This window comes from Stylophora pistillata, chromosome 1 (assembly GCF_964205215.1).
Source record: "Stylophora pistillata chromosome 1, jaStyPist1.2, whole genome shotgun sequence".
NCBI lineage: Eukaryota > Metazoa > Cnidaria > Anthozoa > Scleractinia > Pocilloporidae > Stylophora > Stylophora pistillata.
Window position 1 is genome coordinate 37,534,113 of NC_142519.1, and position 17,221 is coordinate 37,551,333.

Below are 17,221 nucleotides of genomic sequence, written 5' to 3' on the forward strand. Positions count from 1 at the left end.
GCATTGATATCAGGGTATTGGACGAATTTAGAGTTGTGAACTATTTCACCCATTTTGAGCAGAGGACGTTTCACAGCGTGCAAGAGAAAAGGAGTTTTACTCTTGATGCTGTTAACCTGCAAGTGCGTACACCATTAACCACTCGGGAGTTTTCGGGGAAATGTATGTCCCTAAGTCGCCGTCGGAAAACTTGATATTAAGGCCTCTAATGGGTGGGGTGAAAAACCGCTTTCCCTGCAACAGAACCTCGGTGATAGAGATAAATAGAAGGAAGTATGTAAATATGCTGACTTAGTAATACTAGATTTCACATGGCAACGAAAGATCGAAGAATTTGAAGATAAATGCAACATTGAATGAAAGGGGTGGCCATAGCTATTTGAAAAAACTAAAAAGATTATCGGCAAGGTGGTCAAAGATAAACGATAAAAGGAAGGGGTACTTCAATGTACACAAATCGTTTGTTCCGAAACAAAATATAACCCGAAACTAGTTTTGGTTCGAACTTACTGGGGAAAAAAGAGCTGCTAGTGTTTTCGCGGTGGTGGGTCTCCCATATTTGGTAGGGGATGCTAGTCGGAAATTTTCGAAAATATCTCTAGAACATGGTGGAGCCTTACGAAGGTGGGCATTTCAACACATGACTTCTAACCATAGCGGAGACCGGAAAAAAGGCCTGTAGAGCCTCCGAAAGGATTCCGAACCCTAAATGATCCCCAACCCTGAAATGATCCCCAAATCGAACCGGAAATGATCCCCATTTTTCTTCTTGTCGACCCCGAAATGAATTAGAGTTGATTAAACATGGGAATGTGGATTAAACATGGGAATGTGGATTGCTCGAAAATGAGGGAAAGTAAAAGCATTTTTTCGTATGTAATAAACTGATTTATGGCGCCGATATTAACAACTAAAAGAGGATAAATTAAACTAAGAATAGGAAAATTTGGCAAAAGATGCGCTGAAGCTAATTAATGTTTTTTATGAAAGGCGGAATGAAACTGAAAGTTACTTATCGATCGTAAGAGTCATTCCTGATGTGGGGTCTTTGCTGTCACATGAAGAAAAGTGTCACAGTGCAGTAAACATGTGTCCATTGGAATGTCTGCACAAATACATACGATATGCTCTCGACCCCGACGCAAAAGGGAACATAAATTAAGTGTATTAAATAAGTTACATGCACATTATTGCATTGTAGTAAGAATGCATAATTTTTACAGTTGTTACAAATGTATTAGTTTCTCGTTAAATAAACCTAATTTGCACTGCATTGTATACCGAAGTGCTGAAAATCAATAAGCTATAAATTATTAACCTGGAAAATTGAATTCGACCCCGATAACTGGAAACTCCGCTAACTCAAGCAGTTTTTCGTTACCCTTAAGACTTCGAGTTAACTGTGGTGTACTGTAGTTTCCCTTTGTTTGATACTTCGTAAGAATAAAAATAAATGAAAGGATTGCAGCATTACCACAAAGAACAAAAAAGCAATCAACAGTCCTATGTTTAATCAACATTCCCTAATTCCTTGGGGGTCATTTCGGGGTTGACAAAGAGAAAAATGGGGGTCGTTTCGGGGTTGGGATCATTTCAGGGTCGATTTGGGGATCATTTCAGGGTTGGGGATCATTTCAGGGTCGGGATCATTTTGGGGGCTGTATAGGCCAAATAAAAATTGTATTTTTAAAACTGTATTTAACCCTCCCCCCTCCCAATATATCTACCATACCAATGAATCACTAAAATTCACGAAACACCCCAAAACGGCGATTTGTGGAACAAGCGTGAGTCTCCTGCTTTTCTTGAAACGCCATCGTGATAGCAAAAAGTGGAAAAAGAGTAAATTTGTCCAGAGTGAGTACATAATATTTAGGCATAGGGTGGAGAAGCTAACTTTGAGATTCGCAATGAAATACTGTAGAAAATGCAAAACCCGCGTCCGGAGAGTGATATAATTTCAACAGTTTACCAAAGAACTTACCTCTATGAACAATTTGAGGGAATTGAAAAGAACTCTAAGCGCGTATCGGCAAGAAAAATAAAGATATAATTGTTAATATCATTATCAACCCGATCTCTAATAACGAAAGGCAACAGGGGATACCATGTCAAAAGCTAAATAGCTGTTTGAGAGAAGATTATGCCGCAAACCTTTGGTCAACGTTAAAACCAAATTTTTGTCTCAGCAGATAAGAACAATAAAGCAACTCAAGCATAAGTGCTAATAGAACACGGTGGCTACAGCAACAACGTAGATAAAAGAGAAAATAAGCGCGAAATGGACCTCAGACTGACACCTGATTGGTACGATGACAGGACATGCTGGGAAACGCTGATTTTCACTTGATGAAATCCACGCGCACGCAATGGAGAGCAAAATGGAAAAAAAATAAAACGACCTTAGGGTATTGTGATGTGCTCCCTAACCTAATGTAAACTGAACAGGACTAAATGATATCTCACGTTAAAGGCTGATATCGCGGCCTTTTCGTATTTCATTGAATAAACAAACTAAATATTCAGTACGAATTGGGTTATCTGCGCCATAATTGGAATGCGCTAAAGCAGGTGTTTCATTGAATACACCACCGAAAGGAGACGGTGATTTTGAAAAGACATTAATGAGCAGTAGCTCCAGAAACGTTGCCCAGTGTAGGTTGCAGGAAACGTGGCCCAGTGTAACACCATTGAGGTAACTTGTTTGCGAGATAAGTTGTAAGAGTGAGAAATTGCCTGGTGTAACAGCGCCTTAATGCAGAAGCACAATAAATTCCGGCGTAAGTAATGAGCCATCAAGGGCGTTATTGAGGGTGAAGTGTTACCTTAAGTAGTCGGAGATAACTTTAGTGCACGCGAATAGAGTGAAGAGAGATCAGGGAAAAAGATCGGTTACTATTGCTGGAAATCCCTTTATTTGTGGTGTTTTTACCCAAACACCACCATACGGCTTGTAAGGCTCCTCAGGATAAATTAAAGGTCCCGCAAAAACAAACGATTTGTAGTCGATTTTGTAGTAATTTATAAGGGAGCAACGGTGAAGGTCCAACGTTTCAAAGTTTTACAATTTTGCAGAGAAATGTAGAAATTCTTTGAAACGTTGACTCTATTGTGTTAGGAATAGGGCAATCGTACACCCGGTGTGCCTAAACTGCCTTTGGTTCCTATCTTTTCTCCCGCCAAAGAAACATACATCAAATAGCCCATTTTTTTTTTAATTTTTATCATCGCCAGGAGTGTTATCTTTGATTAGCGTTAATCCGGCCTTAAGCAACAGGATCTAATCGTGGATAAAATGGTAATCGCCGATGTACAACTGTAATCCCTTAAACGAAAAGTCGTAAACATAAAAGAAAAGAATTAAAAAACTTAAAAACAGGAGTATCTGTTTGAAACTGCAAAGGTAGAATGGCCAGAAAGTTCTCCATGACCGTGTCGAAACTGCTGCCTCTCCACTGTCGCCAAATTTGCCCATCGAGGTATGATTGCAGATCGTCTCTACGAATACCTTTCCTTCTGTTGCGTCCCAGTTTAAGCTGAGCCCACGCAGATTCCGCCTCCTGGGTGTGCACACTTGTTCGTGGATCAACGAAATTGTACGCATGAACAACAACATGATGTGCAGCCACGTTAGGTAAGGTAGCCAATCGATTGTAAGCTGCCCAGTCGTCGGTATGCACTTCAGTGCCCGGTAGAAGGCAACGCTGTATAATGGGTAAGAGAGTGGCCGCATCCCTTTTTGCAACCACTTGAAAATACCCTCTGGAAGGACTTTGATCAACGGATACTATCCCAAACACCCAAGCATCACGAGCAGCCCTTCTTCCTCTGTTGTACTGCAAATGAGATTATTTCGAAATGGTTAACAAACCACCCCTATAGATGTCCGTTTAGAAAATAAGATATGTGTGATGTTGATTATCAGGTTCATTTCAGGTTACCTTCGCCCTGTGAGTAAATTTGCTTTCGTCGCACTTAGCCACGCATCCGGGTCCTCCAAATGGAACAACTGGTCTGTTTAGCAGATCAACAGAACAAACATCTTGCAGGCGTCTGACTATCTTCGATACTAAGCTGGCGTTTATGCCTAGTGCCCGGACAATTCTTTGCTGAGGGTCATCTTGTGTAAAATAAAAGATGGCCAAGAGGAGAGTAGCTATCGGCACTTTGGAAAACTCAGCAAAGAAGCTGTTCGTCCTTAGGCTTTTTTTTTAGAACACCCCCCGCATCGCCTGTGAGATAAAAAAGGCACATAAGTGCGAGTGAGATGTTGAATTACTTGGTTCACAAGGTATACGTAGGCGGTGCTAAGAATCGTTGCACACAGCAAATGGTTCACCCCCACGGTGACCCGCGTGTAGCCATTTGTAGCATTGCCACTCCCGCTTGATTGTCGGCTATCATCAATAACAAGAAGCTGATAAGATGTAAGTGCTAACGTAAAATAAAACGAGTCCTAACTAGGCAGAAACTCAGTAAGAAAGCGGATAATGAAGGAGATTTCGACCGCCTGTAATAAATTATGAGGAAACAAAAAAATGATGGACATTCGCGAACTGGGTCTGTTGAATTACCTGACAGGAATTGTATTGTTCAGCAAAAGGGGAGTAAATCAAATCGTATTTCTTTGATAATCAGTCCGCAGTAACTAATCCTGTTATGATTGACCTACCACTGGAATGCATCAACGTGGTTGTCGTTTCTTCTAATTAACTCCATGCCCTGATTGCAACGAGCACAATGAAGTGGACCTGGAAGCAAACGGCGTCTTGGAAGCCACTGGATGATAACAGATCGCGCTCCTTGTCCCAGTGCGATCAACTCGTTTAAAAGCATGATGGCAACGGAATGGTTCTCATAGAAAAATTGTGTAACGAAAATATTTTTGGTAGAAACTGATAGCACAAGCAATCAACGAAGAAAGATCAACGCAACACCTAACACCGTTCAATGTGAGAAAATATTCATAAAATCACCGGTAATTAATTTCATGCATTTCCGGAATTGTATTGTTGAGCGACTGTCAACGAGACAAAAGGATATTTTTATCTGGGTAATGAAAGAGCTTGGTTTCTTTCTGGCCACGTTTTTACTTAGGTTAACAGTTCCCACGAAGCCGGAGAGAGAAGAATTGGATAATTGTAGAAATATAAATAATGACTCAGACAAGACCAGAGGCAGCGTTTAACTGTCGCTTTACAGTCCCGGTAGAACAGCAATTAGTCTGTTCGATTTGGTGAGTATGATAAGAAAGAAATGGCAGGTATTAGTTGGAATAGAGTAGCTGCAATGACAATCAATTCCAAGGGTGGATTCTGCTACTGTTTCAGTTACAACACTATGCTAAAGCCTGTCAGTTTAACTTGTGGCCACTCTGGATGCCGCGAATGTATAACAGAATTGGTAAAGAAAGCGAAATTGCCCAAATGCCCCATGTGTAGAAAAGGCTTTCAAGCAGCATCAATAGGTGTAAACATCGCACTCGACCACGTAACCAGTTCCTTGGCGGTGGAGTGCCTTAGTGCTGGCTGTGGTTGGAAGGGAGGTTATGGAAATGCTGCGGAGCATTTTGCCAACTGCGCGAAACTACCCATACCATGTCATAATATTGGATGCCAAATAAAGATACCACGCCAGGAAATGCCTTCCCATGCTCTATTATGCACGAAGAGGAAGGTTTCATGTCCTCAATGCAAAAAATATGTGAGTTGGGAAGTGTATGAAGAGCACCGTGCTGGTAGATGTGACAATGCCGTCATACCTTGTCCACTGAATTGCGGGAGAGTATTTCCAAGGTATGTTCATGGCCTAGTCAGATATTTCATTTTGGCCTTCACTTTATGCACGAGGCCATTATTTTGTTACCACAGATGTATGCGGGCACGTAGAGAATCAAAATTCACGCCTCATGCCGGAATCGACTCTGTTAAGTGGCAGAAGAAAGGAATACATGGAAAAAAAGGGTTAGGATTCATTGGTGTGTGTTATGTTGTGCCCTCAAATCAAATAGCGATCGTTTTATCGTTAATAAACTTCAGCAACGGATAAAATTGACAGTTGAGGTGAGATTTTTTTACCTATTTTTCGCACCATTCCTTAGTTATAAAAGAAACAAATGCAAATACAAAACACCTAAAATAAATTTTTTCTCTTCATTTCAGAACTAATATAACCCTTCATTTAAGCGATTGCCAGGAAAAAGCCACACAGTGCAAGGTCCTAGGTTGCAACAGAATCGTTAAGAAAAAGGATATGACTAGCCATTTGATGGAAGCAGCGAAATCTCACCATGTCCTTCAATCAAGTGAGATAAGACGATTGCGAAGAATCATACACAACAAGGCAAGGAGATTGAATTGAGGTTTCTTGGGTTAATAATGGGCAACCAGAAAATAAAACAAAAATAATCGGAAGAGCTTCTATCTAGTGCTATTTCAAAATTATTTGATAACACGACTTCCGCAGTTTGTAACGCTACCATTAATTTTTAGAAGAGCCAAGCAGAAAACGTGATGGTTGAGGTGGAAAGGGTTGCCTCCTTTCGGTGGAAATTAACAAACTTCCCGGAAAGCGTATGGCAGCGAGGAGAGGAAACGAAAAAAGAGCCCATTACAAGTGAAGCCTTTAGATGCGAAGGACACAAGTGGAGGGGAATCTTGACCTATCCTGGCAGTTTGTTTCTTCAGCTACTGTCAGCTTCCCATCCATTTTCTGCAAAAATTAGGTGAGAAAAGTATAATATTGGCTATGAAACGGTTGTAAATACTGAAAGAGAAACGAAGGGACAAGGCAATTTATTAGCGAAAACGCACAAAAGAAAATTGGATAAGTAGTTTGTTTAGTGGAATGTAAAAATTTGAGTCGCCTCACTTGAAATTCGCATAAGTAATTATTCACATTGTTGTTTTTGTAGGATTGTAATGATGCCTGGAACAGAAAAAGAGAAGGTGTTCACTTCAGAGACTATAACATTGAAGGAAGGAGAGATGTGGGGTAGAGATGTGGATATAAATAGTTTTGTCGATGAAAACGGACGGCTGGAAATAAAATTTGTCATTTATTATTTGAGTATTTAACGTTAAATGTTTTTGACATCACAACGTATAGATGTTGTGTACATAGCCAACCATTTCCAGTCAGTTTTAATTTTTGTATGATGTTTAATTTCGAAAAGCGGTCACAACAAGAATAATTTGAAGGCAAATTTGTAGTAAAGTCATGATGTTTTTTCAAAGTAGGCCACCTAAAGTGCTACTATGACGAGATTAGTATCGCTCGAATCTAAGCCATTCTGATGTATTATAAGTGCACTGGATTAGAAGAAAAATTTCGTTTACATTATCCAAATATACGTCTTTCCGTTCAAGAGATATTCAGATTGTCAAGTTATGCATAATTAGGAAATCGTGACGTCATCTCAACGAAATTTAGTGGTTAAATACCAATAAAAGATATCTCAGCTAATTTGAATAAAACAATAATTTTTCGAGAAAACTAAGACAGATATCCGAAAGCAAAAGACATGTTTCTTAATCTTTCATTGAATACTCTCTGATACAAACAACATTAGAATATCTCAAATTTTGATCATAGAAGCGCTTTAAATGTCCCCAAAGGGAGACGGAATTAGAGTTAGTTGTGGTGGAGTAGGTTAGCTGGGTGACAAGAAATATTCTTGAGCAGTTACAGAATGCCTTGCAACATCAGATGACTTCTATGGGTGGCATTCATATTCAATGAATACCAGAGTAAGATTTTCACTTTTGGTGGGATATTATAAAGAACTTTATTTGGAAATTGTTGAAAGTATTATAGTAAATAGGCCTTATTTTGACTAAACTGCAAAATACATAGTTGCCTAGGTGTAACAATTAACTACTCTTTAAGATTTTCCTGGATCTGTTACTATCAGTAAAACTTTTGTTTGATGCTCTGGGAGAGAGAATGAGTCACATGGTTTCTAAACAAGTTGTTCATTATATTCCTAAAAAAGATGGCTTTAATAATACTGTTTATATAATAATAATAAAGGTTTGAAATATCTCAAGACGACAAGGCATTGCAAAATCTCTTAAAGCATTTTATGGTTGCTCTATATTCAATTAGGAGACAATTGCAGAAGTAAAAAATTCTTCCATAAAAAAAGCTTGATCTTGTATAAAAAATATCCAAGCGAAGCTGTAGAAACTACCGATTTTAAGTATGGCCTGCGTTATCTTATGTCGCCGGAAGGACTGCCAGATTTTAACATGCTTGATTTTAGTTTTGCGGACTTTAAGGGGAAGAGACGTTCAACGACCCGTAAAAAAACCCGTTTTCATTTGGATATTGTGAGACCAAATTGAGAGGAGCCAAACAAAAACTGTCGCCAATCCGTGCATGCCAGAAAACGAGCTCGAATGAGGACTATGGGTAGAATATGAGTTCGATCAAAACAGATCGAGCTCGATTACTTATCCGCCTTCGGATCATCAAACTGTACAGATCAATCCTACCCTGCCGTGTTTCATTTCCAGCTCCATTACTGAGCTTTAATGTTTTAATCATTCAATTGATCCGATAATTCTATTTCGAGCTCGATTGGTGTTAATCGAGGTGGACTACTTGATCGTCCTTGTTAAAACTGCCACAGTGTACGATTAATTATTCATACTCTATACCTCATTAACGTGTTGGATTGCCCAGAAACGTAAATTGATCCGAGATACGTTAGTGGTACGCAGAACGAATCAATCGTATTCCATACAGTTATGGGCCGTGTGTTTATTTCGAGCTCGATTAGTTTTAGTCAAGGCTGATAAACGTCAATTTATCCGATCATTGTTTGTGTCGCATTTCGAGCTCGATTGGTGTTAATCGAGGTGGATTACTTAATCGTCTTTGATAAGCCTGCAACAGTGTACGATTGTTTATTCGTCCTCTATATTTCATTAACGTGTTGGATTGCCCAGAAACGTAAATTGATCCAATGTTTTAATCATTCAATTGATCCGATAATTCTATTTCGAGCTCGATTGGTGTTAATCGAGGTGGATTACTTGATCGTCCTTGTTAAAACTGCCACAGTGTACGATTAATTATTCATACTCTATACCTCATTAACGTGTTGGATTGCCCAGAAACGTAAATTGATCCGAATTCTGTCGGGTTCAGTGCCTACCGTTCAAGGAGAGAAGGGAGAAGAAAAACCGTCCTCAGTGCGATCTCGTCGCCGGAAAGCGAAGTCTACGAACCTCCATGGATATTGTCACCTTCACGTATGAGCTGATCAATATCCACCTATAACAACTCTCTGGCAGAATACCTAACACAAAGGAAAGTACTTGGTGAACATTGTAAATAAGAATGATAAAATAGCCGAATTGAGGATTGAGATTTCTGACCTCAAAAAGCTCACTTTTATACAAAAGAGATGAAAAATATAATTGTGTGCTCTGATTCTAAAAAAATCTGGCTTTAATATCAGCGAAAGCAGAACAAACAGCTTAAGACACAGAGCGTAAAAATACTTTAAAATGTAGGCTTGCAGCCAAAAAACCGAGAAAATGAAAATTTCTTTAAAAACCTGTCAAACTATCAACCATCTGACAGCCAAGTCAGCGTGCTATCAAAGGGTCTCAAATTCATCCCAACGCCCGTAACAAACGAATTTAAAATCGGGCCAGCTTTTGCGTGATTTATTCGCAAGACGAATGCGCCTCCGTTACACCTTTCGCGGACAAAACAAAGAACCACTTCTGTTTCATATCGAACTAAATGCCACCGGCTGAGTCTTCTATCGCCCTTCAGAGCTACTTGGGAAATTGTCATAACGCTACTTGCGGACTGCATCTAAGCCAAAAAATACTTTGTAACGCAATGAGGTCACGGCTCTAAAAGAGTTGAAACAAACTCTGCTTTAAACCTCACCGAGGCAACACAACAATAGTCATCATAAATAAGACAAAAACAAAAAACAAAACAAAAGAGGCCAAAGTGCAACCCAACAACAGAGTTCACTTCAAACCTCTCAAAGCACCGATAGTAAAAAAACACGTAGGAAAGGGTTAATGAGATCATTGACCAAACGCATCGGGGAAAACACATTAATGGCTTAGAAATGACTCTCACAAACTCCCAATTTCCTTCTTTGGATACACGATTAGCCATTGCCGAAAAATATTTTTACTAATCACCCGATCATTTCTTACAAAAAGGGAAAATCCCTTACGACAAGCAAAAATACAGTTCGAAGGCGATAAAGCGATACGACCACAAAAGCCACATAGAGAGTCCGTGCCGTTCTGTGTTTATCTTTTTTCGCATGGCAAAAATTCATCGTTTGTCACCGCAAAACTATCCACAGAAGCTTCAGATGATTTCTGGGACAATTCATCGTCTGAAAAAGTCGCCATTTCCTGACTGACAACGAAACAGTTCTCAAAAAAGTAATATGTGTGATTCTCTGTGCAACGAACAAAGAGAGTTGTGACAAAGCAAAGCATAAGTTTGTTGAGCCTTTGACGTCATGATGACGTTTTTGCGAGCTCGGCTGGAACATGTTTTCAGCAATGGCGGACGATTTTTGGACGACTTTGAAGCGGTAAAATTTGGTCATCGAAGGTTTGTTTTGAGTTTTTAATGGCAAAAAGGGTCTTAACTTGACCCAATTCAATACTGTGTGAACAATTTAGGCCAAAATAAAATGGTCAATTTTCGTCTCAGGGGCACTTTAATGAAAACTTCCAGTGCATCAACAAACTGCCTTAATAATCACAGATTATGCAAGGGCTGCTTGCAGCCTGTAGTATAATTAACAATTATTCCATGAGCGCGCGTTGGATATCAGATGATAGATAGCCAACGAGGGGCGTAGCGCCGAGTTGGCTATAATCATCTCATATCCAACAAGCGCGGGTGGAATAATTGTTTTATTAAAAATGGCATATTAAATTATTCAATTTTATTCAATTTTTTAGCCCCCTTTTAATTTTAGGCTGAAGCGTACACTTACCATATTTGTAGATTATGGTATATTGGCTCATATACCATAATGGCTGAGCCAATAAAAAGTCTTGAATTGCGTTATCCAATGATTCAGTTTTGAATAGTGTGGATTATACGAAAATAAAGGAGACGACATATAACAGTTACCAACTTTTATTCGCTCCTAACAGCGGCTTTACAGCAAATAAAACAAAACAAAAATATCAATAGGTCAGCGGCAACCCTCCATAGGCCATATACGGTCAGCGGTCCCTCTGTTCGGCGCCATTTTTAATGAGCGGATCTGCAAGATAACAAACAAACAAACAACAACAAAACGAGTCCAAATATTGAGGCGGGAGGGAGGGAAACTTTATATGTCGTCTCCTTTATCTTCGTATAATCCACATGATACTACAGGCTGCAAGCAGCCCTTGCATAATCTGTGATTATACCTTAGAACAGTCACCTCCATATAACAGTTTCTGTTTAAAGGCTCTTCTGCTATGACTCATTTTGAAGATCCTAGTATAGCTTGGCCCGGTTGAGCATCAAAGCTTGGGTGCTAATAGAACTTGTTAAAGGTCGAAGGACCTGACCAATCTGCCAGAGTTAAAATTTGAGGTAAAGATTTTGAGGTAAAGTGGCTGCCGCACCCCGTGATCAGTGGGCTTTGAATATAGAAGTATCAACTTTAGCCGCACCTAAAGCTTCTTTCATCCACCGAGCAAGGGTGGAAGATGACACTGGTCTGTATGGGCGGATGTAAGAGACAAATAGCTTGCATGTTTGAGACGTTTGCATTAGAAGCATTGGGTCGAAAGGCTTCTGTGCGTTTCTCATAATCTCCTAGACATTTAATAGGGCACAATCTAGCATTAGAAGGTAAACTGGCATGAAATGAGGTTTTGGCAGGATTTCCGATACATGACTTTTTTTGTTAATTGTTAATTGGGGGATAGTAAAAGAAACCCCTTAAGGGTGAAAACGTCTGAATATGAGGTCATGTGCAGCCAATTCAGACCCTTATTCAGCAGATGTGAGGGCCAGCAGGACCACTAGTTTCTCAGACAGTTGTTTCAATGACAATTCTGAATTACCACCAAGGCCTTCTAAGTAGCTAGTAACCTGATGAACCTTCCCTGTTTGAGTGTATCGTGGAAGAGGAGGTCTCTTGTTGAATATACCCTTCATAACTTGACAAGCCAATGGATGTTCGCCAACCCTCAGAGAACCAGTGGTTAGGTGGGTCATGGATATTGCTGAACGATAGACATTAATTGATCGGTATGCCTTGCCCGAGTTCAATTCTCTTGTAATGAAATCTAAAACTGCTGATAAAGGGGCTGAGATGGGATTAATCTGTTGTTGATTACACCAGCTAGCCCACTTTTGCCAAGCTGCCCCATAGGCACTTGAAGTGTTTTTTCGCCATGCAGCTATGAGCCGTGTTCCAGCCTCTCCAGAAATGCCTGTCTCTGAGTATGAACGGTTGAGACAAGCCTTCCTGCTAACTGAAGGTGGGCTAGGGGGTGATTTTCCCCCTGCCTGGTCAACAGATCTACAGGTTGTGGAAGTAACCGAGGGAAGTCGACACAGCGTTGGACTAATGGGTACCAAGGCTGGGTTTCCCATACTGGGGTTACTATGACCAATTTCTGAACTTGTTGGAGAATGACTTGTTTTAGGCATCTCCCTACTAATGCGAAAGGGGGAAAGGCATACCCCGTCAACTGAGCCCAGTCCAGGGTAAAAGCATCCATTGTGTCTACCCCTGGATCTGGCCTCCAGCTTGCGTACCTTGGGATCTGGTACGATAGGCGGGATGCAAAGAGATCTATTTCCAGGGGACCCCAAAGTCTCTGAATACATTGGAAAATTTCTGGTCTGAGCTTCCAGTCGGAGTGGTCTACAACAGTACGCGACTCCTGGTCGGCCTGGAAGTTTTAGATTCCTAGAATATGTCGCGCCATTATGTTTTGGCGTTGAAGACACCAAGACCGCAGTTCGAAGGCAAGACTTGACAGAATGGGGGACCTAGTGCCCCCCATTTTGTTGATATATGTCACTGCTGTTACATTGTCTATGAGCAACAGAACCTTCGCTTGAGATTTGTGTTGAGTGAAGGCTTTCACTGCGAAAGCCCCTCCCATAAACTCTTGGCAGTTGTGGGGAGTAGTCTTTTGGATTGTGTCCAAAGGCCTCCCGTACGTATTCCATTGCAGACAGCTCCCCACCCTAGAAGGGAAGCATCTGTCTCTATTGTTAGATCTGGGTCCCCATTCTCCAAGGCTTTGCCGTTCCAAGCCATCAAGCTGTCTGCCAACCATATCAGTTCCTCTCCTGCCTGAGGGGATACCTGCACCTCGCTTTCGTAATTCATTTAAAGAGGCCCGAAAGGGTTTTTTTTTACCGCGCGGAGAATGGATTCCAAGATGCACGCCAGCTAATTACTCGCGAGAGAAATAAGCGATAGCGCGCGCGATCAGGTCCGTGGGCGAGTTATAAACAAACATTGCCGCCATAAGCGTTTCAAAATTGTCGGCACCTCTATTGTTTCCAGCGAGAGTGGTTGTTTGAGAAACAAAAATGGAAAGTTTACTTCTTGAAAGTAGTTAGGAAGATGTTCGGATGGCAGGACTCTTGCCGAAAGTGGTCAAAAAAATTTTATTTAACGAGCGAAAGGAGGATGGTGAAGTCGACACCCCATCAATGATAAAGTCGCGTCGAGTGCATTCGGTAGATCTTACTTTGTTCCGCGAAAAATTTAAATGGATACCTCCGAGTGCTACGATTTGTTTCTCATTGAATTTGATTCCTAATAAAATGAAATGACCGAAAACTTTCCTAAACAACTCAGTGGAAGATGAAAAGGAAAATGAAATCATTGTTGGAACCAGGATTGTAAACATTGACAGTTTTATTAACGGAAATGGAGAAGTGAAAATGTTGCCATAAAAATAAACATAATCTTCTGGATAATTTGGATATATCAACAAAGTTGAAATGGTGAACTGGCCACCGTAACGATTACAAAAGCTGACGTTTCGAGCGTTAGCCCTTCGTCGGAGCGAATAATTTTCAGTAAACAAGAGATCGTAAAAATGTAGATGAGACTTTATTTCTAATTCAACCACAGACGGTAAAATTGAAATAAAATATTCATCTTCAACTTGTGAGAAAGATTGTTAATATTTCCTTTGATAAACTGTAAATTACAACGACGAAACTGCAAACTCACATTTGTTAAGAAAGGATTGCAAAATTTGTTTTGTTTTCCGATTAAACGGAATAATGAAAGTTCACGGTTATGACAGTGGCAAAGAGAAAAAACAGAAAAATGAAGCCAAGGCTTGTTCATACCTCTAGTACCTCGAAAATTATAGAAATTCATGAAATCTGTGACGACCAACAAATTGCTGATGTATATGAAACCCTAATTTCCGCTGAGTTTGACGCTCGTGACAATCTGGAAGACGTCAAAGCAAATTCTTTTTACTCCAAATTGTTTTCACTCTTCCACTTCAATTTGCACATGAACAATTATATCGTGATCTAACATCCTCTCAATCCTTTGATATCTAATAACTGTCCTGATGTGCCACAATTAAGGTTACCGTGCACCTTCAGACCGACCATTTTGTTGAAATTTTGATTTTAGGTTAATTTATGTCTAAGCATGAGCTTTCATCTAAAAAAAAAACTGAGAAAATACGGTTTTTCGTTTTTACCGGAGGTAAAGCTATCGTGTCTGATTGACAGGCCGCAGGCAACCTGTTGACGTATATGCAGTGAACCGTAAATAAGAGAACGTTCGTCATTCAAACAAGCATGGTAAGGTCCACAGTTAGTTACAGTTATACGGTGAAAGACCCTAGATTTTTGGTAGGTTTTAGCTTACAAAGATAATGGGCATGTTTGGACTGGGAAGTCAAAATCTTCGCACCGAAATACGTTGCAAATAATTTTTGTATGAAGGATTTGCCAAGACGTACCCAATTGTCGCCATCGCTGCAAGCATCTCTTGTTTAAAGTTTCTTTCTTCGTTAGAAGCCACCGCGGTTTTCCTTCGTCCACCTCGTCCGCCCCCTTTAGAGCGAGCCTTGGCCGCCTTTTTTATCTTTTATTACGGTATTAAAAAACGAGCAGCCAAAAAAATTCTGTTCGCTTTGAGCGCAATGCGAAACAATAAGGGTTGATTGAAGATTACTTGCGTAAATTCCACAAGGAAGCAAACGGAAGTAAACTTTCCAAGCGCTGATTGGCTCAGTTATCTGAGAACCCAGTTGAACGTGTTTGTGGGCGGAGTTTGTTTGCGAAGCAGGAAAATTTTTTCAGCGCTGTTTTCTCGGAACAATCTTTTTACCAGAAGGGGACACTTTTAAGAGCTACAAGTCAAAGGGAATTTGTTCGATTGCTCTCAAATCTTGACAGTAGCTAGTTTTACATATAAAAAACAGAAAATTATCTCCGAATTTTTTATCTCTAAATACTTTTTTTTCGAGAGCGATTTTTGTTTGATCACTCCACACTTTTTTAATCCTATTTCAAAAATGTTCTGTAACTTTTCACTGAAATTGAATATGACGAATTGCAGACACGTTTTTTTAGCGCTTTGGCCCCGGAAACGGAGGACACATTAAATAAGCGAAAAACAACATTCGCTTTGACATGTAACATTCAAAAGGTGAGTCGGGCGCTCGCATTTAGAAGTCGTGAAAAATTCGGCAATTAATTTTTTTTCAAAATGTTTGCTATAATCTGATAGCCTGTCCTATAAGCTTTAATTTGATTTAGGGGTTTAGATATCTACAGTTTAAACCGGACGCGCTACATCGCTTGCACGCGAGACATCCCTGAAGGTGCACGGTAACCTTAAGAGATTATGAACTGTTTCATATTCACTTGAGTTTCTTGTTTGCTGCACTCGCTCATGAAATATTGAGTTCAACACAAGGAGAGAAATTAGCAGACCATATCTTCAGGCAACTATGTATTATTTTGTTTTTATCACATAAACACCATAGACCTTCATTGATAAGAAAATGTCGCCAATGGCCTCTGATTGAGAATGGTGAATGCATTTCCTTTCACTCATCAACCTGATGGAGTGGTGTGAAAAGCGAGTGACGAGTCAGCAGCTGATTGGATATATCAAACACACAAAAATTCTTGTACATGTACTTTTATGACTCTTATAAGGGCTGGAAATCCTTGGAAAACACCACACTTTTAACAATTAATAATGTTACCATAAGATGAATTGGAAATAGGTTTTAAAACTGAAAGACCAAGTATGAAACTTATTATTGGAGTGTAACGAGTGTTAACCCGTTGCTGTGCAATTGCTTAACTCTTTACACCCTAACCTAACATCAGAATGCATGTTCTCTTTACTGTTCTCTATACATTTCCTATGGTGCTGGCAGAGAGAATTTAGGTAACAATCAAGAGCTTTTTGCGTTGGTGATAATTTCCTTAATTCTCCTGACCTTGCTGTGTGATTCAGGGGTGATTTGTAAGGAGAAATTAGATGCTGGTCACTCTTAAGGTTTAGAGGGTTCATGTTTGCCGAGGAGCGTGCAAACATTCACACTGAAACAACGGAGTGGGAGTTCTAAAATTTTCGCTAAATTTTTATCTAGAAAAGTTAGGTATAAAAACTTCTTTAAAAAGAATTAAAAACAACTTCAAAAAGGAACTCGAAAGAAGTGTTTAAGTCCAAAAAAATATCAAACAAGCACTTCAACACAATTTGGAACACGTACCTGACAAATACGGCTTGCTGCGGGGACATAGTGATGTTCTTTAGGACGAGAAGAAATTTAATGACTGAGTTTACACCGCGAAGCAAGATCTTTCTAAGCTTCTGAGACGTTCTTGCAAGAATTTGAGCCATCTTTACTGAACAGCCTTCAACGGGGCGAGTTTGCCGGGAAAAATACAGAAATCATTCAAACAGTGCAAGATAATACGTTTGGGAATGCCATATTCAACTCTGATTCCTCCAACAAAAGAGACGAATATTTGAAACGTCTAAGCGACAGTGGCATTTTTTAGGCTTTCTATGTGTCCGTCTCCACGTGATGAGATCTGTTGAACAGTTTTTTCGGTCTAAAAGTAATACTCTTGTTGTCATTTCGTTTGTTGTGTGTAGTATCACTTGAGATAAACTAACAACCGAGTTGGGAACCGAGTTAGAAACCGAGTTAGGATCCGAGTTAGGAACCGAGTTAGGATCCGAGTTAGGATCCGA

At 40.0% G+C, this 17,221-nt stretch overlaps 1 protein-coding gene and 1 pseudogene across 2 annotated transcripts; one reads left to right on the forward strand and one right to left on the reverse strand.

Annotated features, from left to right (window-relative positions):
* Positions 1 to 3,239: 3,239 nt before the first annotated feature.
* Positions 3,240 to 4,954, reverse strand: LOC148742338 (uncharacterized; annotated as a pseudogene). Its single transcript, XR_015999417.1, has 3 exons — positions 4,673 to 4,954; positions 3,942 to 4,232; positions 3,240 to 3,836 (listed from the first exon to the last, which is right to left on the reverse strand). The product of XR_015999417.1 is annotated as an uncharacterized LOC148742338 (transcript).
* A 63-nt stretch (positions 4,955 to 5,017) lies between these two features.
* On the forward strand, positions 5,018 to 8,695 carry LOC148742339 (TNF receptor-associated factor 5-like). The gene is made up of 5 exons (XM_088755398.1): positions 5,018 to 5,236; positions 5,331 to 5,795; positions 6,162 to 6,342; positions 6,492 to 6,724; positions 6,914 to 8,695. The coding sequence occupies exons 1-5, from the start codon at positions 5,157 to 5,159 to the stop codon at positions 7,074 to 7,076; spliced, it is 1,122 nt and encodes a 373-aa protein (XP_088611524.1). The 5' UTR covers positions 5,018 to 5,156; the 3' UTR covers positions 7,077 to 8,695.
* The last annotated feature ends 8,526 nt before the right edge of the window (positions 8,696 to 17,221 follow it).

Coding starts and splice junctions, on each gene's coding strand:
- LOC148742339 (XM_088755398.1), top strand. CDS start 5,157: ATGACTCAGACAAGACCAGAGGCAGCGTTTAACTGTCGCTTTACAGTC. Junction 5,237..5,330: donor CAATTAGTCTGTTCGATTTG/GTGAGTATGATA, acceptor CTACTGTTTCAG/TTACAACACTATGCTAAAGC. Junction 5,796..6,161: donor TGCGGGAGAGTATTTCCAAG/GTATGTTCATGG, acceptor TCTTCATTTCAG/AACTAATATAACCCTTCATT.